This window comes from Theropithecus gelada, chromosome 15, assembly GCF_003255815.1.
Source record: "Theropithecus gelada isolate Dixy chromosome 15, Tgel_1.0, whole genome shotgun sequence".
In the NCBI taxonomy this organism is placed as follows: Eukaryota; Metazoa; Chordata; class Mammalia; order Primates; family Cercopithecidae; genus Theropithecus; species Theropithecus gelada.
In genome coordinates, this window is record NC_037683.1 from 6,509,721 (window position 1) to 6,535,247 (window position 25,527).

General features: G+C 40.6%; 1 protein-coding gene across 4 annotated transcripts in view; it reads left to right on the top strand.

Moving 5' to 3' along the window:
• SETX (senataxin) overlaps nt 1-25,527 on the top strand; it is a 98,937-nt gene that overhangs the window by 67,484 nt on the left and 5,926 nt on the right. For 2 of the 4 annotated variants that reach the window (XM_025359227.1, XM_025359228.1), the window contains exons 16-25: nt 4,533-4,634; nt 4,833-4,948; nt 6,739-6,810; nt 9,482-9,631; nt 11,617-11,724; nt 14,755-14,942; nt 15,826-15,918; nt 17,623-17,787; nt 21,309-21,407; nt 23,135-23,222. In XM_025359227.1, coding sequence (XP_025215012.1) covers nt 4,533-4,634; nt 4,833-4,948; nt 6,739-6,810; nt 9,482-9,631; nt 11,617-11,724; nt 14,755-14,942; nt 15,826-15,918; nt 17,623-17,787; nt 21,309-21,407; nt 23,135-23,222 — 1,181 coding nt within the window. Of the gene's footprint in view, nt 1-4,532; nt 4,635-4,832; nt 4,949-6,738; nt 6,811-9,481; nt 9,632-11,616; nt 11,725-14,754; nt 14,943-15,825; nt 15,919-17,622; nt 17,788-21,308; nt 21,408-22,566; nt 22,606-23,134; nt 23,223-23,347; nt 23,435-25,527 lie in introns of all 4 variants that reach the window. The other 2 variants (XM_025359226.1, XM_025359225.1) reach the window with 2 other exon arrangements.

Genomic DNA, 25,527 nt, shown 5'->3' on the forward strand with positions numbered 1-25,527 from the left:
TAGCCGGGCGTGGTGGCGGGCACCTGTAGTCCCAGCTCCTCGGGAGGCTGAGGTAGGAGAATGGCATGAACCCGGGAGGCGGAGCTTGCAGTGAGCCGAGGTCGTACCACTGCGCTCCAGCCTGGGTGATAGAGCCACACTGCATCTCAAAAAAAAAAAAAAAAAAGAGTTGGGAATTTTTTTGTTGTTATTTGGAAGGTTTTGTATAAGACAGCTTGTCTATTTCTTGAAGGCTGATTTGTTATTAGTATTGTTTTATTTTGTATTTGTTGTCTTTTTTTAACAGAATGAGTAAATTTCTGTTTACTGTTTAAATGTCATTAATGATTATAAGTCTATTCATGTTTTCTAGTTTGGAGTCAGTTTTGCTAATTCATATTTTTCAAGAAAAATTTATACTTCAACTAAGGTTTTTGTATATATTCACTGAAAATGGTTCATTGTATTCTCATATTTAAAATCTCAACTGTATTTGTGGTTGGATTCCCTTTGTCATATGTTGTTTATTTTTTAAAATTGAGAGAGGTCTCAATTTTTAAATTGAGGGGAGGATTGTTTCTGAAAAGTAGTTTTTTTTACAACCATTGGATATTTTATTAACTTATAATAGCTGTTATTAACAAGAGCTTATTACGTGCCAAGTCCTATGTGCCCCTCTCATTTAATTTCCATAGTAACTTTGAGGTGATTTTTTTTTTTTCTTTTTAAGACAGGGTCTCTCTCTGTCGCTCAGGCTGGGGTGCATCGGCATGATCATGGCTCACTGCAGCCTCGCCCTCCTGGGCTCAAGTGATCCTCCTGCCTCACCCTCCCAAGTAGCTAGATCTGCAGGTTTGCCACCACACTGGGTTAATTTTAAAATTTTTCTTGTAGAGACAGGGTCTCATCATGTTGCCCAGGCTGGCTTCAAGCAATCCTGTTGCCTCAGCCTCCCAAGGTGCTAGGATCACAGGCATGAGACACTGCCCCGACCACATTTGCTGTATTATGTATTTATTCCCTAAATGCACATGTGACACAGGCTTAGGGGTGGGAAAGTACAAGGAGAACATTTATTTTTTTCTAAGCCAGAAAAAATAAAGTATTTAAAAATTATTTTATCTAAATCAATAATTAATAGATGGAATTAAATTTAATTAAATTGCTTGATTAGTAGTTTATATTTTAATTAAAATCATTTTTCATGGCCCACCTGAGCCCAAGCCAAGATAATCACACTTGTTTTTAATACTTCCACCTCTTCCAGGCCCCCCTACTTTCTTGTGGGCATTATCAAGCTCTCATTGTAGAAATTTCTATGTTTTTATTGGAATGGTAGCTTTGGCGATGTCAAACTCATAGAATTTTAAAGTCTCTTCCTTTCACTGAATGTAAATTATCCCTCAAGAATGTTAAAGAACAAAACAGACACCCAGGCACCTAGACACTGCTGCCCAGCCTTGTTCCCTTATGGGTGCCACAGCAGCTCAGGGGCTTTCAAATCTGGTTTTCAGCTCTCTGTTTTTGGCCTCTAGGGATTTCTCTTAACATTCTCCTGAGCTTACCCAGCGATGTAAAGGATGTCTGTTACGATTCGTGGAACATTTCTGGGTGCTTATAGTAGGTGGGTTTCCAGGTCATCTCGTCTACCTTTCTAGTGGAAACATAAGTGAATTAAGACGTTTTCAGGCCGGATGCGGTGGCTGATGCCTGTAATCCCAGCACTTTGGGAGGCCGAGGCGGGCAGATCACGAGGTCAGGAGATCGAGACCATCCTGGCTAACACAGTGAAACCCCGTCTCTACTAAAAATATAAAAAATTAGCCAGACGTGGTGGCGGGCGCCTGTAGTCCCAGCTGCTCGGGAGGCTGAGGCAAGAGACTGGTGTGAACCCGGGAGGCAGAACTTGCAGTGAGCCGAGATCACACCACTGCACTCCAGCCTGGGTGACAGAGTGAGACTCCATCTCAAAAAAAAGAAAAAAGTTTTCAAACCCTGAAGTAAATGTTGGCCTTAAATTTAGGAAAATGAGCTGAACTGGGGTAAAAAATATGCTGTAGATAACTGTAAAAATAAGCCATTCATTTTTCATGTAATGATTGTATTTATTATGTACCCACCACTCTTCTAGGTGGTGATCAAAACAAAACTCTATTATTTTGGGACTTAATATTTAAAGGATGGAGATAGACAGTAAACAAATAACTGTGACGTGTCCAATTGGAATAAATGCTGACAAATGCTACATGATTGCATAATTTAGCCCAGTGATATAGTGGGGAATATTTATTTATTTATTTATTTGTGAGACTGGTCTCGCCTCCCCTGCTCAAGCAATCCTCCCATCTCTGCCTTCCAAGTAGCTGGGACCACAGGGGGATGCCACCACGCCTGGCCAATTTTTGTCATTTTTGATAGAGGTGGAGTTCCACCATGTTGCCCAGGCTGGTCTCAGACTCCTGGATTCAAGCAATCTGCCTACCTTGGCCTCCCAAAGTGCTAGGATTACAGCCCTGAGCCGCTGCACCTGGCCTTAGTGGGGAAAATTTTTTTTTTTGTTTTTTTGAGATGGAGTCTCACTCTGTCTCCCAGGCTGGAGTGCAGTGGTGCAATCTTTGGCTTACTGCAACCTCCACCTCCTGGGTTCAAGCAATTCTCCTGCCTCAGCCTCCCGAGTAGCTAGGATTACAGGCATGTGCCACTATGTCCAGCTAATTTTTGTATTTTTAGTAGAGACGGGGTTTCACCATGTTCTCCAGGCTGGTCTCGAACCCCTGACCTCATGATCCACCTGCCTTGGCCTCCCAAACTTCTGGGATTACAGGCGTGAGCCACTGTGCCCAGCCTTGTAGTGGGAAATTTTTAGATAAAATAATAACACATGGGGAAAAAAAAAAAAGACAAATAAAGGTGTTCTTTTAATTTGTTTGTGTTTTTGAGATGGCATCTCGCTCTGTCACCCAGGCTGGAGTGCAGTGGTGCGGTCTTTGGCTTACTGCAACCTCCACCTCCTGGGTTCAGGCAACTTTCCTGCCTCAGCCTCCTGAGTAGCTGAGATTACAGGTGCGTGCCACCATGACTGGCTAATTTTTGTATTTTTAGTAGCCACCATGACTGGCTAATTTTTGTATTTTTGGTAGAGATGGGGTTTTGCCATGTTGGCCAGGCTAGTCTCAAACTCCTGACCTCAAGTGATTTGCCCACCTCTGTCTCCCAAAGTGCTGGGATTATAGGCGTGAGCCACTGTGCCTGGCCAGAAAAAAGATTTAAAAAAAACCCAATAGAAGAAAGTATAATAGAAAAAAAATTAAACCCAAAAGGACAAGAAAAAAGCTAAAAGAAATGTGTTAACCTGAGATAAAAACGTGGTTAATAAACAGGCAAGTTAAATTGATTTTTATAGTTTTTGCAATTACTATATCCAAGAATTTCTATCATCTTGTGTCCCTTACTTTCTAGACTATCAAGGTGAGGTGGAACATAGTTTTAAAAACTTTATCCTGAGTATTCTACAAAAGAAGACTCGATGGTCACATAAGATTCTGTTCTGAAAATTACATATTAATATATAACATATAAAAGTTCTTGAAATATTCTGCGGTTAACAGTATTGGGGACCAGGCTCAACACCACCTGCAGGGTATGCGAAATTCGGTGGTGACAAAGGAATGAGAAGAGACAGGTTAAGAGTTCATAAAGGAGGGAGCCAGGGGGCCAGAGCAAATCAGAGGCTGTAAAGGCGCCAAGCTCTGATCTCCACACTATTTATTGAGTACAATCACTTAGATTTAAGAAGCAGATGTTCAGGGGTGAAATGGTGAAAGCAGGGCGGTGTGTCATACGCCTAATCTATAGCAATGGCGGTTTAGGTAAATTTCTTTGTGCTGAACAGTATAAACTTAACTACTGATTTATTTTTTAACTAATTGGAGAGCAGCTGTGGGGAGTGGGCCTAACTAGGAGCCAGCATATCTGGCCACATTCTGGTGCTTCAAAGGAGTGTCTTTCTCCTTGAGCACAGTGTTTATAGATAGGAGAGCAGGTCACGTTCTGGTCTTGGGAACATGATGGCAATTAGAAGACTTTCCTCCTCAGAGACCTCTTGTGGCTTTCCACAACTTATTGTTCCATACTTGTATGGCCAGTTTATGCAGGCACCCCACAAGCCCTTTTCCCAACATAAGAGAACTGCTTCATTTTTTAAATCTCAACATTTTTCTTGAATCTATTTTGCTGTGGAATGTTCTACTGAACATAGTTTGAAAATGTTACTGTAATAGAATCTCAACTCTGCAGTGTACTGTTTAGATGACCTTGCTAGCTTTTATTAGGTAGAAATGATAAGTACTTGCCATATAGGGTTGTTAGGAACAATATCTGAAATAATGTATAAGTTGTTTGTGGTATAGTCCCGGGTGTCTAGTTAATTGGAAGTTCATATTTGCTCCCTTCTCTGATTATTAACATTTACTTAGAAATATAGATACTATGTATAGAGACAGGATGGATCAGCAGCGTCCTTATTAGTCCTTAACTGTGATTCTTATCAACAGGAAACTGTGGAGATATAAATTTAGTACGACTGGGTCCAGAAAAGTCTATTAATAATGAGGTTCTAAAGTTCAGTTTGGACAGCCAAGTAAACCACAGAATGAGTAAGTACTGAATGTGGTATATACTAGTGTTTTCTCTGTTTCGTTTGGTGGAAAATTACTTGGGCACTAAAGGTAATTTGAAGCCTCCAGAATTAGTCTGGCTTTGGGAACTAATTTTCCTTCTCATTGTGTTGTATATGTGTGTGAATTTGTTAGAATTAGAATAGCATATAATTTTTTATTTGTTATTTTTATTAGAAAAAGATTTACCTTCTCATGTTCAGGCGATGCATAAAAGAAAGGAATTTCTAGATTATCAGTTGGATGAGCTTTCCCGGCAGCGAGCTCTATGCCGAGGTGGACGGGAAATACAGGTATCTTTGCATTTCTTAAATAATGTTCTTTAAATAATAACTTAGGTATACAAACTAGTTAACACGTTTTTTTTTTCTTTTCTTTTCTTGTTTTTTTTTTTTTTTTTTTGAGACAGAGTCTTGCTCTGTCTCCCAGGCTGGAGTGCAGTAGCATAATCCTGACTCACTACAGCCTCAACTTCATGTGTTCAGGTGATTCTCCTGCCTCAGCCTCCCAAGTAGCTGGGATTACAAGGATGGGCCGCCACACCCGGCTAATTTTTTGTATTTTTAATGGAGATGAGGTTTCACCATGTTGGCCAGGCTAGTCTCAAACTCCTGGCCTCAAGTTGATCTGCCCACCTCAGCATCCCAAAGTGCTGGAATTGCGGGCGTGAGCCATTGCGACTAGCCTAATTAATGAGTATTTAATGCTCTTTATTTATTGGGGAATGGCATGATTCGTGTATAAAAATGTGTACTAAGATGCTAAAAATGTGTCTCAGGTTAACACATTTCTTTCTGCTTTTTTTTTTTTTTTTGTCCTTTTGGTTTTAGTTTTTTTTCAGTTTTTATTAAAATTTCTTTTTTTAAAAATCTTTTTAAAAACGTTTTTGTAAAGGGCAAGATAATCCAGTAAAGATTTTAGACTTTGCAAGCCATATGGTTGGTTTCTGTTGCAGCTTTTCAACTCTGCTTTTGGTAGCACAAAGGCAGCCATAGATAATACATAAATAAATGGATGTGGCTGTGTTCCAGTAGAACTTTACTTACAAAAATAGATGGGATGTTGTGTTTTTGTTTATTTTTGAGATAGGATCTCACTTTGTGGCCTAGGCTGTAGTGCAGTGGTGCAGTGGTGCAGTTGTTCAATTTAGCCTCAAGCTCTTGGACTCAAGTGAGCTGTCTTTCTGTCTCAGCCTCTTGAGTAGCTGGGACTACAGCTGTGTGCCATCATGCCTGGCTAATTTTTTTGTGTGTTTTGTGTAGAAACTGGGTCTTGCCATGTTGCCCCGGGTGGTCTGAACTTCTTGCCTCAAGCAGTCCTCTCACCTTAGCCTCCCAAAGTGCCAGGATTACAGGCATGTGTCCCTGCACGTGGCCTTGCGTTTGGCTTATAGGCTGTACTGCCTTATATTAAAGCTATACTGAGTTTATTAGTTATCTTTCAGTTGCATGTTGAGCCCAGTTCAAATTAGGTTAGACAGAAAGGGAATTAGCTTCAGTATGGGTGGATCCAGAGGCTCAAATGACATCATTTCTCCAGTCCATAATTTGTTTTTCTGTGTGTCAGCCATTTCTTCTTCAGGAGAAGGTGAGTGTCAGCATTTCAGGGCTTCCACCATTTCAACTTAGAAACCCCATAGGGAGAGAAGGTCTTTCTCTTAGCATCCATATATCCAGAGAAGCAGTTAGTTTAGTCCCTGGGTGAGCAAGCAGGTCTAATCCGTATTTTTAAGAAGATGGGTGCCATGATTGGCCAGGCCTGTGTTAGATGCCCATCACTGTGGTCAGAGGAATGGTTGGGGTGTGATTTACAGCCTCATTTGAATCACCTGGAAGTTAAGGGTGGTGCGATGCTCCCAGGGCTGGAATGCTAAGCAGACTGCTCACGTGCAGTGCACAGGACACAGCTCAGTCTTAGCAGCATACAGAATGCGTCAGGACTGTAGTGGTAAAGAGGAAATAAACTGGGTAAACACATTTTTCATTGGTAAAATACAGGCTCTTTTAAAATTAGAGGCAGTCCATTGGAAGGCATTTAAAAATGCTTAGTTTAGTTTTAATTATGACATTTGGATTTTTTCCAGAGGCAAGAATTAGATGAAAACATTTCCAGAGTTTCTAAGGAAAGGCAGGAACTTGCTTCTAAAATTAAAGAGGTAAGTAGTTAACCTGTAGCATTTTCTTAATTTTGTTTTATTATTATTATTTTTTTATGTAAATATGACTGTTCAGACAAGCTATGGGCTTTATTTTTTTTTGGAGACAGAGTCTTACTCTGTCTCTCAGGCTGGGGTGGAGTGGCAAGATCTCAGCTCACTGCAACCTCAGCTTCCCGTGTAGCTGGGATTACAGGCGTGCACCACCATGCCTGGCTAATTTTTTTTTTTTTTTTGAGATGGTGTCTGGCTCTGTCACCAGACTGAAGTGCAGTGGCATGATCTCGGCTCACTGCAGCCTCCACCTCCCGGGTTCAAGCGATTCTCCTGCCTCAGCCTCCCGAGTAGCTAGGTTTACAGGCATGTGCCACCACGCGCAGCTAAGTTTTGTATTTTTAGTAGAGACGGGGTTTCACCATGTTGGCTGGGATGGGCTTGATCTCGTGATGTCATGATCCTCCTGCCTCAGCCTCCCAAAGTGCTGGGATTATAGGCGTGAGCCACCACACCTGGCCTTTTTTTTTGAGGCAGAGTCTCACTCTGTCACCAGGCTGGAGTGTAGTGGCACGATCTCAGTTCACTACAACCTCTGCCTCCCGGGTTCGAACAATCCTCCTGCCTCAGCCTCCTAAGTAGCTGAGACTGCAGGCGCATGCCACCACCCCCAGCTAAATTTTGTATTTTTAGTAGAGACGGGGTTTCACCGTGTTGACCAGGATGGTCTCGATCTCATGACCTTATGGTCTGCCCACCTCCTCCCTAAGTGCTGGGATTACAGGCGTGAGCCACCACGCCAGGCCCTTTTTTTTCGTGTTTTTAATAGAAACGCAGTTTCACCATGTTGGCCAGACTGGTCTGGAACTTCCAACCTCAAGTCATCTGCCCATCTCAGCCTCCCAAAGTGTTGGCTTTACAGGCATGAGTCACCATGCCCAGCCAGCTATGGGCTTTTCTCAGTTACGTTTTAAATTGTTATGAAAAATTACAAACTTCTGTGGAAATGGAGAAAATGGTGTAACAACATTTGCATTATTTTCTTTAACCTAAGAATGAATTCTTAACACCGTCTAAGATTTCTAAGAAAGAGGTGGTTATAAATTATCTTTTTTCTGTTTTAGGTCTCGATAAATATTTAAATTCCTTCTTATGAGGTGCTCTATTTCTGCTTCCCACAGACTGCAAAAAACAATTATGATAATTATCATCAGATAAACAGTTAATGAAACTAGCTTTATGGGTGTTTTCCCTATTAAAAAAAAAAAGTCACCTGTGTGAGCTTTAGGATGAGGGTGGCAACTGTGAGCCCTCCAGAGCTCCAACCTGGGCGCAAGTAGAGTGATGATGGGCAGAATTTGGCATAAGAAAGTACAGCACTTTGATTTTTGGTTTTTGTTTTTTGCAATTCTTGGCTTAGAGCATAAACTCCTTGTACTTGCATTAGATCATAAGGCTCCTGTAATATTTTGTAGCTTTTCCCCAGTATTTTTTGGACGTGAAAATATCCTGTAAGATTTAGACTAATGAAGCTTGGCTGAGCCAGGTGTATACCCTGATTGTCACAATGCAGCCCTAATCAAACCGCATCGGGGTCAGGGAAAGAGGGTAATGGTAACTGATGACGTTAGTAGTATTTTTGCTGAAGTGTTTCTCCTGAATGTATTGTGATCTTTCTCTGTGGACTAAAATACAGTTGAATTTAATACATATTTTCATTAGCAGTTTATTTAAACTAAAAATTATGTGAAAGCTTTTGATTAAAGTTATAAACAGAACGCCAGATTAATCTTTCCTGAGTCAAGGATGAAGTCCATCTTCACAGATGTTTTTTGCTGCTCATCACATGTGTTGTGTGGGCCATGAAACTGTGCTTGCAGTTTTACTCACTGGAGGGCTGAGGACAGTGTCTGACAGTGCTTTACTGTGTGAGCCGTGGAGGACCACAGTGCCACCATCTTCCTAAAGCTCACACACATGCCTTGAATTGCATGGTTGAATATATCATATGTGCTGAGATGAATCACCTCTACTTCTTAGTAGCAAAAAGAAGCAAAGTGAATTTCTGATGAAAATGCTGATTTATTTGAGCACTGCATGGTATGATTGTGAGGCATCATCCACGTTGTCTGGCTCCATCACAGTACTTTGCATTATAGAAGGAGGCCACACTTGTTTTTCTTACTGTGGAAATAGAATATTTGTCAGGTTCACAGGCATTTTTGTTAGTACTAGCAAAAGCACTAAAAAAAAGGAAAGGACAATATTATATACTTAAAAACTAACAGAAAAATGTACATTCAAGCTGAATTCTAACCCTGGTTTTACTCAGATAATTCACAACTCAGGATTATTACATCTCTACTTCAGATACCTACCTACATATATCTGACTACAGGAAGGATTGTAATCTACTTTGACCAAGTCAAACCCTGGATAAGAATTTTTAATGTGCTTAAATCATATTCTGTGTTTCAGCCACAAAGCACACATTCTTTCCGGTTTGGGATTATCTTGAACGTTTCTGTTGTTTCCTAGATTTGAGGGTTTCCCCCTAACTTTTACTAAATGTTTTTCTGTCACTTAATAAATAGTGAGTGTTTTATAGTAAACATAGGCCTGTCATAGTCAAGGATTGATGTACAGCTGAATATTGATTTAATCTTTGTTCTCTTAGGTTCAAGGACGCCCACAGAAAACACAGAGTATCATCATCTTAGAGTCCCATGTCATCTGCTGCACATTGAGCACAAGTGGTGGCTTACTACTTGAATCTGCTTTCCGGGGGCAAGGGGGTGTCCCCTTCAGCTGTGTCATTGTTGATGAGGTCAGTCAACAGTCAGCCATACAACTTTGACTAGTACTATGAGGAGTAAGTCTTAGATTAATTGTGGCTGCTGAGATGTTGAGGAGATGTGGTTTTTTTTTTGCATCTGATTTTTACGTGCTGTTACATGTGTATTCCCTTATGTAGAAATACGCTTCTTATGGCCAGGCGCGGTGGCTCAAGCCTGTAATCCCAGCACTTTGGGAGGCTGAGATGGGCAGATCATGAGGTCAGGAGATCGAGACCATCCTGGCGAACACAGTGAAACCCCACCTCTACTAAAAAATACAAAAAAAAAAAACTAGCCGGGCAAGGTGGCGGGCGCCTGTAGTCCCAGCTACTCGGGAGGCTGAGGCAGGAGAATGGCGTGAACCCGGGAGGCAGAGCTTGCAGTGAGCTGAGATCTGGCCGCTGTACTCCAGCCTGGGCAACAGAGCGAGACTCCGTCTCCAAAAAAAAAAAAAAAGAAATACGCTCCTTAATGGCCCTCCATAGTGAAAGTGGGTTTTCCAGTATTTGGGGGTTAGTCTTGAGGATGACTGATGGTTTCTAACAAAGTCTCTGCTGAGTGACTGTCTCGCTCCTGCTGAGAGTGTCTCTGGTAACCTTTTGATGTAGTTTTAATATAATTTTGGACAGTTTTGAGCCATAGTATGTTCACCTGACATCCTTTATTCCTAGTTCACTCTTTGAGCAAACATTTATTGGGTACCTGCTGTTTGTCATAATGTAGAGTCAGAAGACAAAAGAGATGGAGCAGGAAAAACCAGAGAATTGAGTGATCAGGAGACCTAAGATCCAGTTTTCACCAGAAGGAAAGGACAAAAAGTGGAAATGATTAAATAGTTGAAGAAAATGTCATTGAATTTAAGAGAAATTTGAGTCTCGTGATCAGAGGCGTGCTGAGGAACCAGGAGGAAAGCTATGGGGAAACACACCCCTGGACGCTCCTAATGGGATTTCTGAACCTCAGATACAAAGTTTTGGAAAGGGCCTGGGCATGGTGGCACACACCTGTAATCCAGGCACTTTGGGAGACTGAGGAGGGTGGATCACTTGAGCCCAGGAGTTTGAGACCAACCTGGGCAACATGGTGAAACCTTGTCTCTACTGAAAATGCAAAAATTAGCCAGGTGTGATGGCATGCGCCCGTAATCCCAGCTATTCGGGAGGCTGAGGTGAGAGGATTGAGCTGGGGAGGCGGTGAATGACGATCATGCCACTGCCCTCCAGCCTGGGTGATAGAGTGAGACTCTGTCTCAAAGAAAAAAAAAATTTAAAAATAAATAAAAATTTTAAAATAAAGTTTTAAAAGGACTTTAGAGGAGAAAAGTTTTTTTCAGGCTCATGTCCAGCGGGAACAAAGAGCACACATCTAGGATGTGCATGGCCTTCTGAACTTACGGCTGGTTCCTAAGTGGTAGTGGCTGACTTGGTGGCTGACTTCAAAATACGTGTTTGACTTTTTTGAAAAATGTGTTTGGAGAATTTACTTTTTATTTATTCTTTTTTTTTTTTTGAGACGGAGTCTCGCTCTGTCACCGAGGCTGGAGTGCAGCGATGTGATCTTGGCTCACTGCAACCTCTGCCTCCTGGGTTCAAGCAATTCTCCTGCCTTAGCCTCCTGAGTAGCTGGGATTATAGACACTGGCTACCACGCCCAGCTAATTTTTTTGGTATTTTTAGTAGAGATGGGGTTTCGCCATGTTGGCCAGGCTGGTCTTGAACTCCTGACCTCAGGTGATCCACCCGCTTCAGCCTCCCAAAGTACTGGCATTACATGTGTGAGCCACCGCACACAGCCTGGAGGACTTATTTTGTTGGTTTTGTTTTGTTTTTTGATTTCAGGGAAAATCCTTATTTTTGACATTTGGTGCAGGAGAAGTGTGGTACTTTTCTGAATGGTTAGAACTGTAATCAGATAAACTATATGGATAAATGGTAAAGATTGTTAAGACTGCCTTTCCCTTCTGTATCTTACCAAGGCTGGACAGTCTTGTGAAATTGAGACGCTTACCCCACTCATCCATCGCTGCAATAAGCTCATCCTAGTAGGAGACCCCAAGCAGCTCCCTCCCACAGTCATCTCTATGGTAAGTTTTTTATGTTCAGATTGCTTTAAAATGGAAGGGGCTTTTTAAAATGTTTGTTTTCAGGAGGGAGAGACACCTTTCTTGGATTGGCCTTTTAATTTGGAGGGAAAAGTAAGCAGTAACTGAGAAAAGAGAAGCACGGATTGAGTCTTAATAAGCAAAAAAAAAAAAAAATGCCTAAAAATGCCCCTTTGTTCATAGTTGTTCTTCTGTGTATGTGTGGCAGAAGCAGTGTGTCAGGGACTGGAAGCCTAGATGGATGACGTGCCATGGAAACCAACCTTTGGGAAAGGCAGTGTGCACGTCTTTTAAGAGCTGAATCTGATTTATTTTAATCATACAAACACCAAAAGAGTAATAAAAGAAAAACTGCAGAAATAAGGAGAAGAATCCCACCCTCCTCATTTTTATTTAAATATGTACAAATTGAGGAAATATGAGGTTAAATTAATTTTGGAGTACATTTCTGTTTTTAGAATTTGATATTCTGTTGTTCATACAAGAACATGTCTGTGCCCCTCACATCATCTGAAAGGGAGGGTACTGGGGGAAGAAAAAGAATTGTGAACTCTGACTTCAGGAAGAGAAGAATCAGATTGTAGTCTAGTCTACTTTGTTGGGTTTTTTTTAAATCTCACGAAAGACGTCTCCTGGAAATGCACATCAGAATCAGGATTCAATAGATGTTTTGAAGTAATCTGAAGAGGTTTTGAAATTTAATAAAATGTGTATTTTTTACTAATAACATAGATTATACAGATAATTGAGCAGTGGCCTCAAATAATCCTAGAAAATAGATCATTTTCAAAGCATTTTTGTTGAAGTATGGCATGAATGCAGGTGGTTATCATTAGTGGTTTTTGACTTTGGAATTATTCAGAATGATAGTGCAGTTCTTTGTATGACATTTGAGCATAGGTACATGATCACATTAGTGTGTGGCCCAGAAGCACACCTGTCACCCACTGAAAACCCGTGTGTGTAGGGAAGAACTGCTGCAGGTAACTCTGTTCATGGAAAATAATGAAGAGCAAATTCTGTATCCCATTTCTTTAAATAATGCAGTATTTCATTGAAGGGCCTTAGCATATAGTGAAAAGAGAGGTTGTTAATAGGCCTCAACTTTACTGCCTAGTTTAATGATTGATAAAAACAACAAAAATTAGAAAAAAAATCCATTTGTGCTTTTTAAATTGTTGTACAAATAAAACAGGCTATTTTGAGAAAATAATTACAAAGTTCATTTCTATAAGGTGCCTTTTTTGACCACCTATTTCTAGTGACAATTACAGTGAAAGTGAGTATTTTTAATGGATATCGCTGGGCATTTGTGTGTTTGTTCATCTTTTTCAGTATGTGTATACTGAATGCCAGCATAATTCAGGTGCTGTTTAGGTCCTGGGGTTATGACAGTGAAGAAAACAGACAAAATCCCTGCCATGAGTCATGGTGTTTATATTCTAGGGGATAGCAGTCAGTTACTAAAAAGTGGTATATGGTTTGTATACATGTATATATTTATGTGTATATGTACATGGGTTTGATTTTGTTTAAAGGTGGCAAAATCATTCTGTGCAGAATTGTTTTTTGTTTTTTTTTTTCAATTAGTAAATCAGGGACATTCTCCCATGTCAGAATATATATTAATAAATTCTATGTCATTTGTAGAATGGACTAAGGTTCTGTCTGAAGGTAGATGTGTTACCTTATATAAGTTCCTTTTCTGTTTGCCCAAAGAAAAGATTAAAAATTAGATTTTGTGAGCTAACGCAGATAAACTTTTGAGGATTTAGGCAAAATTGTCATATGTCTATTAATAATTATTATTTTTTACTTACACAAACCTGTTTAAAATTACACATATGAGTAGGTTAAGTAGTGCCTTTTTTCCACTCTCATAGTTTGTGAAACAAGTTTATTCAGGCTTTGCACATCTTTAGTACCAGTATCTTTCACATCACTCATGAAGATTCCATCATCTTAGTGAAGTTTTCAGCACATTTTTACTTCCAGGTTATTTAAGATAAAGTACTTTTTGAAACTTTCTATGATGCTGCAGTTGGAAAGTGTATCCCAAGGCACAACTGTAATAACATCAAGACAGTTTATCCCGTTTGTCACTTTGGTCACTGTTTTTCAGATTGCAGAGTATAACCCATTATTTGGTTTGTGAAATCCATTTAGCACAGCTTGGGCTTTCCTAATTCAAAAATGTGAAATGCTTCACTATCTGAAACTTCCCAAGTGCTGACATTATACTTAAAGTTCACGCTCAAAGGATATGCTCATTGGAATATTTTGAATTTTTGGATTAGAGATGGCTAACACGTAAGTCGAGTCTGTTTCCTTCACTGGAAATTAAGTCCCGTGAAACTTGATCTTATTCACTCTGGCAGTCTTAGCACTCCAGATTATAGGTGCTTAGTACACATTAGATGGATGAATGAAGAATTTTGTCTTCAAAAGGCTTGTTTACAGTGGCATTCAGTATATCTGTCTGTGAGGGTATACCCCCGGAAATAATTGTTAAAATCTGTGTTACATTTCTCTGCTTCCTTTATTGTTGGTTTTTTTGGGTGGCATCTTGTAGCATCAAAATAGCATCAGGCGTCTTTCACGAGATCGTATCTCTTTCATTAGCAGTATATGAGTAGAAAATACCTCCACATGTATTCAAGATTCATGGCATTTTGGCTGGGTGTGGTGGCTCATGCTTGTAATCCCAGCTACTCAGGAGGCCAGAGACACGAGAATCGCTTGAACCTGGGAGGTGGAGGTTGCAGATGAGATCATGCCACTCACTGCACTCCAGCCTGGGCGATAGAGCGCTACTGTGTCTCCAAAAAAAAAGATGCATGGCATTTTGAGGATCAGAGTCAGAAACACCTTTTTTGTCTGAAGCTGTGGTTGGTAATCTTATGCTACCTGAACGTTGCCATGTACGTATTAGATCTCAGTAATTGAGTTTATAATAGTGGGAAAGATAGAAACGAATTTTTGGAAATTATTGCTTTATTTTGCCCCTCACAGAAAGCACAGGAGTATGGCTACGACCAGTCAATGATGGCTCGCTTCTGCAGACTGCTGGAAGAGAATGTAGAACACAACATGATCAGCAGGCTGCCTATTCTGCAGCTCACTGTGCAGTACAGGATGCATCCAGACATATGCCTCTTCCCTTCTAATTATATTTACAACAGAAACTTAAAAACAAATAGGTGAGTTCCCCTTACTGCTCGTGACCTTAGTAGTTTAGCTACTTATGAAGAATAGACATTTTACTATCTTCTTCTTAGGTCTTGTCATAAAAAGCGTAAATCACGGAGGATTAATAATTTTCTCTTGTTATAATAGCCATCATGTTGAATACAGCAGAGCACATAAAAATGAAAGGGGGAAAAAGTCACCTATATTTATACTAACCAGAAATAATCACTGGTAACACATTTTGGCATATCTGCTTTCAGTCCTTTTTTTTTTTTTTGGGAAGACAGGGTCTCATTCTGTCACCCAGACAGAATGAGTGCAGTGGCACAATCCTGGCTCACTGTAGCTTCAACCTTCCAGGCTCAATCGATCACCTGCCTCAGCCTCCTGATTAGCTGGGACTACACTCAGTCACCGCCATGCCTGGCAAATTTTTGTATTTTTCTTTTTGTAGAAACGGGATTTCACTATGTTGCCCAGGCTACTTTCAAACTCCTGAGCTCAAGCAATCCGTCTGCCTTGGCCTCCCAAAGTGCTGGGATTATAGGCGAGAGTCATTTCAGTCCTTTTACCATGTATATCTTTTTTTACTTTTTAAATTTTTGAAGGAAAAATGTGGGACCTTACTCAACATAGTATTCTGTGGCTTACTCTATTATGAGTGTCTTTCCAATCATATTTGTTATATTTTAATGATAAAGATACCTTTCCTGGCACCAGGAAAGAAATAGAATTTGTTTTATACCTTTCACTAATATACGTATAGAAAAGAATATTCCTGTTATCCCCTTACTTACCCCAGCCCACATCACCACACAGAAAAAATTGTAGTAACACCAAAATATTTTCTTAAATCTTGACTTTATTCTGAATGTTGACTGCTTTTTTTTACAGACAGACAGAAACCATTCGATGTTCATCAGACTGGCCATTTCAACCATACCTTGTGTTTGATGTCGGAGATGGTTCAGAAAGACGGGATAATGAGTATGTTCTCCTCTTGTCTCAGTCCTCTGATAGTCCCAGAATTGTTACATGATTTGCATTCCTATTTCTGTTAAATACATTTCCTATACACATCTGTCTGCCTAGTGTCAGGGCACAGTCATTTTCACTTAAGTTGATGCTTCTTTTTTCTGTATAAGGGGGTAATATTACCTAATGTCATAAGCAAGCACTTGAGTAGATACTTGTTGAGCTCACAGCAGTGAGGGAAACAGACGTGCCTATTGCAAGATGGTGATCTCATGGGAAGACAGACCTTCACCAGGTAATCACCTAGGTAAGCAGTTATTCCAGTTGGGTTAAGTACTGTGAAGGCTAAGTATAAATTCAGTTGAATGAGGATGTGAAAGGGAGGAAGGAAGTAGTGACAGAGGTTGGATGGTATTGGGTTGTGAATAAGGGCATATGTTCAGGTGGTCTGTATATGACAGCAAAGAGGAGTGGTGGTGTTGCTAGATAGTGGCAATGTCAGAGGAGCCGGGGATGCTTGTGAGAGACTCGGGGAGGAATGGTCTAGGGGCAGCATTTGTTGGCACAGATGCAAGCACCACTCTGTCATGAAGTAGGAGGAAACACAAATCCCACTTGTACATCATGGGGTGACTGCAGAGCAGGTGGCGTCCTCAGGCGAGAAGCAGGTGTTAGATAGGAGACAGAGGTGGAAGTAGGGAACACTCATTGAAGAGGCTGAGCATACAGAGGAGGAGTTGGCCATGGGATTGTAGTGCTGGAGGGACTGCAGCCTAAAGGTTTTAATGGGACCTATTGGAGGAGAGCAGAGGATTGTGAGTGAAGCCCCAGAGCATCAGGAAGGAGGGTTATGAGCGGAATGTTGACCAGAGAGGGTTAATCTGGGAGGGGACCAAGGAAAATGAAGATTTCAGGGATGGAAGAGATCGCTCGCTGACTGGGTTGTCCATATAGTAATTCTCAAAGTTAGGAGAATGGGTATTTAAGGCTCTTAAAGCAAGGTGGGTAAGGTATCCTCAGGAATCAAGGGATAGGGGCAGTGTATCCCCTGGTCTTGGTGCATTTCGGGTCTGGTATGGTCATGAGGGAGCATGTGGTTTTAGGAGGGGTTGAGAGTACAGGCTATGAGACTGGTGAGGACTATAAAGAGGACATGAACCTGCTCCAGGGCCCCATGTTGTTCAACTGGGGTCAAGTAGGACACATCCTTCACATTGAATCTGTGTGGATGGCAGCTGCTCAGTTGCGTGGTGTCTGTTGTATGCAGCCAGTGGTGGGGGACAAGGAAGATCATACATCTAAAGCATTTTCTCAGTGTTCGGAAGATAGTCAATCCTTAATTCATGTTAGCTATGTCTTATTCACATCCTTGTTCTTATTAATACTGCTGTTCTTACTACTGCTATCCCTCTTTTAACAGATGAAGAAAGTGGTGCCTAAACTTCAGTTGATTTCAAACTCTTCTCTCTACAGCTTCATTTTTCACTGGACGTTTCACATGTATTCATATTTACCACAGCATTTTCACGTTTATTCATATATACCATATTAATGGTCATGGTAACAGCCTCTTGGAGTCACTGCTAGCTGAATAAAAGATGAAACCTATCTGCCTGCCATTTACTATAATGGGAAACAAACTCAATGGAACTTAAGTTAGCAGTTAGCCTGCTATTATTTTGATAACATTGTGTTTTCTTTTTCCATCTTGTTTAGCTCATACATAAATGTTCAAGAAATAAAACTGGTGATGGAAATAATTAAGCTTATTAAAGACAAAAGAAAGGATGTTAGTTTTCGAAACATTGGCATAATAACTCATTACAAGGCCCAGAAGACGATGATTCAGAAGGATTTGGACAAAGAGTTCGATAGAAAAGGGTGAGGTGTTTCTATAAATATTTCCAGTTTTCTTGTTGAATTAGATTGAGAGGACATAGAAGGAAAGAAGAAAAGGAAACTCTTAAGGAGTGGTCTGTGCACATTGGTGATGCGGCACAAGGAAGCCGGGATGCTGCTGGCTTTCAGACACTTGTGCTGTGGAGCTCCTGGGCAGACAGGGTACTTCCTGGCAGTGAGAATGTCAACATTCTCCTTGGCAGTGGAATCGACTAAGAAACTTGCCAGGTCTTTACCCTTCAGTTCCGTGACTTCGTCATCAGAATTCTTGTTCCAGCAAGACTAAAAGTGACATTTCACTTTAAATAAATGACTTAACCCCTTGCATTTTCTTTATGTGTAGAATGAAGATGATGTTTTTGTTTCCTTCTTACCTCAGCAGTAAAATTTAAGATTAAAATTAAAGATTTTTTTTTTAGATTAAAGATTTTTTTAAAGATTTAAGGTTATGGAAATCCATAACCTTAAAATCATCTTAACTTACAGGCACGCAGACTACCAAAATAGAATCTTGAAAACAATAGAAAATCAGACCTATAGCCTGGGTGCAGTGGCTCACACATGTAATCCCAGCACTTCGGGAGGCTGAGGTGGGCAGATCACCTGAGGTCAGGAGGTTGAGACCAGCCTGGGCAACATGGTGAAACCCCATCTACTGAAAAAAAATAACAAAAACTAGCCGGGTGTGGTGCGTGCTCCTGTAGTCCCAGCTACTCGGGAGGCTGAGGTGGGTAAATCACTTGAACCCAGGAGGCGGAGGCTGCAGTGAGCTGAGATTGCACCACTGCATCACTCCAGCCTGGGTGACAGAGCGAGACTCCATTGGAAAAAAAAAAAAAATCAGACCTATATAACAAATAATGAAACATTTCCCAATAATGAAAAGCCCAGAACCAAACTAAACTGGTGAATTCTATCAAATATTAAAAGAAGAATGAACACCAGTCCTTCTCACATGCTTCCAATAAATAGAACACCCACATTCATTTTACGAAGCCAGTATTACACTTATAGCAAAGCCAAGGGAAGGCATCACAAGAAAACTACAGACCCAAATCCCTGTGACTACAGATACAAAAATCCTCAACAAAATAGTGACCAACTGAATCTAGCAGTTTATTAAAAGGATTTATACATCAAGACCTAGTGGGATGTATCCCAGGAATGTAAGATTGCTTCAACATGTGAAAATCAGTATGATATACCATATTAGAAGAATGGGAAGACCCACATAATCAGCTCAGTAGATATGAAAAAAAATTGCACAGAACCCAAAACCCTTTGATGATTAAAAAAAAAAAAAAAATCAAACCAGGAATACAAAGGAACTTTTTTTTTTGAGAGGGAGTCTCACTCTGTCACCGAGGCTAGAGTGCAGTGGCTGGATCTCAGCTCACTGCAAGCTCCGCCTCCCAGGTTTATGCCATTCTTCTGCCTCAGCCTCCTGAGTAGCTGGGACTACAGGTGCCCGCCACCTCACCCGGCTAGTGTTTTGTATTTTTTAGTAGAGGTGGGGTTTCACCGTGTTAGCCAGGATGGCCTCGATCTCCTGACCTCGTGATCTGCGTGTCTCGGCCTCCCAAAGCGCTGGGATTACAGGCTTGAGCCACCGTGCCCGGCCCAAAGGAACTTTTTTTATTGATAAAAGACAATTACGAAAAACTCATAGCTAACATTATACTTGATAGTAAGAATGAAAGCCTTTCCTCTAAGATCGGGAAAGATGTTTGAAAATCTTACTGTTACTGCTTCTTTTCAACATTGTATTAGAGGTTTTAGCCAGAGCAGTTAAGTAAGGAAAAGAAGTAAAAAGCATCTTTATTGGAAAGAAAAAAGTAAAACTATCTCTTTTCATAGGTGGCGTGATCTTATTTCTAGAAACCCTGACAAATCCACTCAAAGACACTTATTAGAGATAATAAGCTTAGCAGGATGCAAGATTAATATGTAAAAGTTGATTATATTTTGATACAACTAGCAACGAACAATCTGAAAAGGAAGTGGAAACAATTCCATTTACAATAACATCAAAAAGAATAAAACACTTCGGAATAAATAGAACCAAAGAAATGTAAGACTTACATGCTGAAAACTGCAAACATTGTTGAAAAGAATTAAAAGAACACTTAAATAGGCCGGGCGCAGTGGCTCACGCCTGTAATCCCAGCGCTTTGGGAGGCCCAGGTGGGTGGATCACCTGAGGTCAGGAGTTCAAGACCAGCCTGGCCAACATGGTAAAACCCTGTCTCTACTAATAATACAAAAATTAGCCGGGCATGGTGGCACACAACTGTAATCCCAGCTACTCTGGAGACTGAGGCAGGAGAATCACTTGAACCCGGGAGGCGGAGGTTGCAGTGAGCTGAGATCCCTCCATTGCACTCCAGCCTGGGCAACAAGAGTGAAACGCCATCTCAAAAAAAAAAAAAAAAAACCCCACCTAAATAAATGTGAAGACATCCTGTTTTCATGGACTGGAAGACTTAGTATTGTTTTGTTTTTTTGCATTTTTTGGTGTTTTTTCATTTTTAGTAGAGACGAGGTCTCACTAAGTTGCCCAGGCTGTTCTCAAACTCCCAAGTTCACATGATCTTCCCAAAGAGCTTAGATTACAGACATGAGCTACCACGTCCAGCCAAAGACTTAGTATCAGCGTGACCATTTCTGTAAAAAAGGCAGTTGGAATACATCTGTAGATCAGTTTGGGGAGTGCTGCCATCTAACACTAAGTCTTAGTAACTTGTACTGTGTGGTACAATGAAATATTAATGAAAAAAAGGGATGAAGTTCTGTTACATGCTACAACATGGATGAACTTTGTAAATGTTATGCTAAGGGAAAACAGTCACAAATAATCACATTTTGTAATTCCATTTATGTGAAACTCACAGTATAAGAAAATCTGTAGAGACAAAGTAGATTAGTGCTTGCCAGGGAATGGAGAGAGGAGGAATTCAGGCTAACCTCCAAGAAAATATTTAAAAAATTTTTTAGCAGCCAGGCATGGTGGTGCATGCATCTCTTTGGGAGACTGAGGCAAGGAGGATTGTTTGAGCCCCAGAAGTTTGAGTCCAGTCTGGGCAACGTAGTGAGACTCTCTCTTTCTCTCTCTCTCTTTTTTTTAAGGTTTCTTTAAAAATAAAGACTGTAAGGCCAGGCAAGGTGGCTCACATCTATAATCCTAACATTTTGGGAGGGTGAGGTGGAAGGATTGCTTGAGGCCAGGGATTTGAGACTAGCCTGTGCAATATAGCAAGACCCCATCTCTACAAAACATGGAAAAATTAGGGTGTTGGTCCATGCCTGTAGTCCTAGCCACTTAGGAGGCTGAGACAGGGCTCTGGTGTTCAAGTTACAGTGGGCTATGAATATGCCACTGCACTCCAGCCTGGACAAGAGTGAGGCTAGACTATCTCTCAAAAAACCAAAAACTAGTTTATAAATATGTTTATTTAATAATTATCTTCCTTTTTCCAGTAAATATGTTTCTCTTTTGTAAATAGACCAGCAGAAGTAGATACTGTGGATGCGTTCCAGGGTCGGCAGAAGGATTGTGTTATTGTTACATGTGTCAGAGCAAATAGCGTGCAAGGTTCAATTGGGTGAGTTACTGTCATTGTTGCTCTTTTATACTTTTATACATTGTTGCTTGTTTATAATTCAGGATTAGGTTCATTATCACTGTTAGAGAACACCATTTGCTTTCTTAATTTTCTTTTGTGAAAACCTGTGTAATATTATGAAAGTTTCTCTTTTAAGTTGTGAAATAGACCCACTGTTAGATCTTGGTGCAGTCTTGGCCCACTGCAACCTCCACCTCCTGGCTTCAAGCAATTCTTCTGCATCAGCCCCCCAAGTAGCTGGGACTACAGGCATGTGCCACCACGCCCAGCTGATTTTTGTATTTTTCTGTAGAGACAGGGTTTCGCCATGTTGCCCAGGCTGCTCTCAAACTCCTGAGCTCCAGTGCTCCACCCGTTTCGGCCTCCCAAAATGCTGGGGTTATAGGCCTGAGCCACCGTGCCTGGTTTTGGTGTCTTTTATATTAACCCATTTCATAGTGTGAATCTGTTCTTTTATTTAATAAGATTCAAATAGACAATTAGATTAAGTATACTTTGCAGAGGCATGTTACTCTCCATAGTATGTGTCAAAGTGTCATTGTTTTTTGTGTTTTCCTGCTTTGGCTAAGTTTGTTAACCTTAACTACTGTCAGTGTATTTAAGATGCTAAGGACAATCTGTATGAGTGACAGAATATTCCCCCAAGCCCAAGACTCTTACATAATTATTTGTTCTTTGTCATGAGAAGCAGATAGAATTTACAGGTTATAAATTAGTTTGTTTTCAAATAAAATAGTAATTAAAGTAATCTTCGCCTCTCCCTGGGATGGGCTGCATATACAGAGACCAGTTATATCTCAGGATCAGTTTATAAATAGTCCTTTCTCTCCCAGCTAATTTGAAATTTCACTTTTGTCGTACATCAATTCTATTTCTGAGCTCTTTTTCTCAGCTGTTGAAGTATTTATCTGCTATTCATGTATTTCTACACTAGTTCTACAATATCTTAACAACCTGGATATATTTAAATGTAAGAATAAAGTGAATGGGCTGGTACCACATTTTTAGGATTTTTTAAGTCTTCAAGATTGCACTGTTAAAATTTCCAATTATCTCATCCAGGTAAAAATAGGAAATTGATAGATACATCACTTTGAAGGAAGCCCTGAGGTTTTGGTTTGTTTACTGTTTTTAATAGGAATTCTTCTGTGCCCGGTACCCTGTATTGGGACAGAGAGTAAGAAAGCACTGTGACTTCTAGAGGAGTGGAGGAATCCCGGAAAAGCTGCCTGCAGTCCACCTGTGTCTCACATGGGCATGCTGAGTCATTCCTAGAGTCCACCTGTGTGTCACACGTTCACGCTGAGTCATTCTAGAGTCCAACCTGTGTCTCACATGGGCACACCGAGTCATTCTAGTCTACCTGTGTCTCACATGGGCACGCTGAGCCATTCTAGAGTCCATCTGTGTCTCACATGCGGATGCTGAGTCATTCTAGAGTCCGTCTGTGTCTTGGGCATGCTGAGTCATTCTAGAGTCCACTTTGTGTCTCACACGTTCACGCTGAGTCATTCTAGAGTCCACCTGTGTCTCGGGCATGCTGAGTTATTCTAGAGTCCACATTGTGTCTCACACGGGCACGCCAAGTCATTCTAAGAGTCCTCCTGTGTCTCGGGCACACTAAGTCATTATAGAGTCCACCTGTGTCTCACACAGGTGTGTTAAATCATTCTAGACAAAGAAGGAACTCTTTTTTTATTGCCTAGATTCCTGGCAAGTTTGCAGAGATTGAATGTCACCATCACACGAGCCAAGTACAGCCTCTTCATCCTCGGACATTTGAGGACCCTGATGGTAGGTACCAGAGAGCTCAGAAATTTACCCGTTGTTACTATTGTTTGTTTGAGTTTTTGTTCTTATTTTCCATCAAACTGTAAATGATTTCTGGATTACAAAATAATGGTTGTTATGTTTTCCAGCAACTTCTTCCTAGGAGCTTTTGTGTACACGTGAACCATTCGCCTTTTTTCAGCCCAGAACCCAAGTATCTACACTGGGCTCTCAAGGTGACCATTTTAAAACAAATTATCCACATCATAGGATTATTGTTAAGGTATATTAAATCCACAAATGTAAAGTGCCATAGCAATTACTTGGCACTTAGTAAACACTCAGTAAATGTGACTGTTTATTGGCCCAGCTTAATGCCAGAGAGAGTTTGCAGGCGCGTACTCTGCTCTGCTTTTCTGCTGGCACTGGAAGCCGTGCTGCTCACTCTGTTTCTCCAGCACTTAGCGCCTCCGGCATTCTTCTGCCAGGACCGGCACCCCTCTGGAAGAGGTGTACGAGTTTCCACCTTTAGTAGACAAATGGTACAACTTAATTCACTGATACCACAGCTAGATGTCTCACGTATTTGCTGTTTGTCTCATTAGGGGTAATAACTTTGTAGGTTTTCTCATTTCTCTTTTTATAAAGTCATTGATTTCATCTAAGAAGAGCCAACTTGGTGGCTGTTTCCCCTGGTTTTGGTTCCTGCCACCAGGTGGCGCTCAGATACACCTTTCTCGTTTCACTCTTCTCTATCACTCCCGCCTTTGTCATTTGTATGCCTACTCTGAAGGAAGTTTTAAAAGCTGTGTACCTTTTATTTTTATGTACCTCCCATTTTTAAGTTGATAGAAAAAATCTTTGTACGTTTAAATATTACTGAAGATTATGTTTCTGATGTATTATCAATATTGACATTTTAAAATACAGCAATTAAAACTATTACATCGCTCTTAAATATATTCAGTGGAATAGAAAGCAATATTATTTTATTTTTTCCTCTCTTTGAAATTGTACTTCTATTCCTACTTGTTTGGGATAAGATTCACTGGGGTAATCTCTTTTTAGAATTAAAAGCCTTTATATTAATCTCACTGAGCTACATCTCTCTCATGATAATTTCTGTATAACTTGAAAGTTTAAAAAGTTGTATTCCCCCCCCCCCCTTTTTTTTTGGATACAGGGTCTCGCTCTGTCACCTTGGCTGGAGTGCAGTGGTGCAATTACAGCTCACTGCAGCCTCCGCTTCCTGGATTTAAGCTATTCTCCCTCCTCAGCCTCCTGAGTAGCTGAGACTACAGGCGCATGTACCACCACACCCTGATAATTTTTTGTGCTTTTAGTAGAGACAGGGTCTTACCATGTTGTCCAGGCTGGTCTCAAACTCCTGGGCTCAAGTCATCCCACCTTGGCCTAAAAAAGTTGATTTTTATAACTACTTGGAGAACCCATGTGAAGGGTGCATGCAACCTCTCAGTGCTTTCTTTGCAACTTCCTGTAACTCTATAGTTATCTCAAAATATAGGTTTGGATTTTTAAAAATTGCTTTTCCTGTGACCATAAGGATCTGAGTGTTAAAACATGATCTCTTGTCAGTTGAATAGCCTGTTAACACTTATTTGTACAGTTGAGCAAAACAAGACAAATATTTTTAATATTACAGATTTTGATCATGTTTAAACCTGAAAAGTAAATGAAATGTTACTAGAGATACATCTTTTAGTGATGCCTTGATTAAAGGAGCTTCATGGGCACTACTGTTTTTCATCCTCCCTTTATTTGGCAACTCAGGGTGTTGATGTGTCTTGGCAGTGCACTCTGTGGGTGGATGAGGCCCATCGTGATTATGAAGGGTGCGGTGCAGCAGGCAGGGCAGCCCAAGGAGGACATGGGAAGCTGGGGCTTGGAAGTTTATTCCGTAACCCTTTTTCACGTTCCATTTAGACAGTATTTGGGAGCCCTTGGGTCACACACCCTTCCACAACTGTACAGACCACTGACCTCCAGCTAATGGCACCGACATTGTCTTCACTCTAGGAAGGCAGTGCTACAAAAAGAGACAGACTAGAATCTAAAAATTCCCAATTTGTCAGCTGGGCTTTCTAACTTTTTTTGTCCTTGGGCTTTTTCTTTGTTGTTTTGGGAATTTGTTTGTTTTTGTTTTTAATTTTTTAGCCTAGTTCCCCTTCTGGAAATGGGATCAATCATTAAAGCGTTTGATTTCCTCTGTAAAACCAAAGCTAATTGTGCCTGCTCAGAACTGTTTTTGTAATCTTAGGAATGGATTAAACACCAACTTTAGGTGTGGTAAACTTAGCAAAAATAGCAA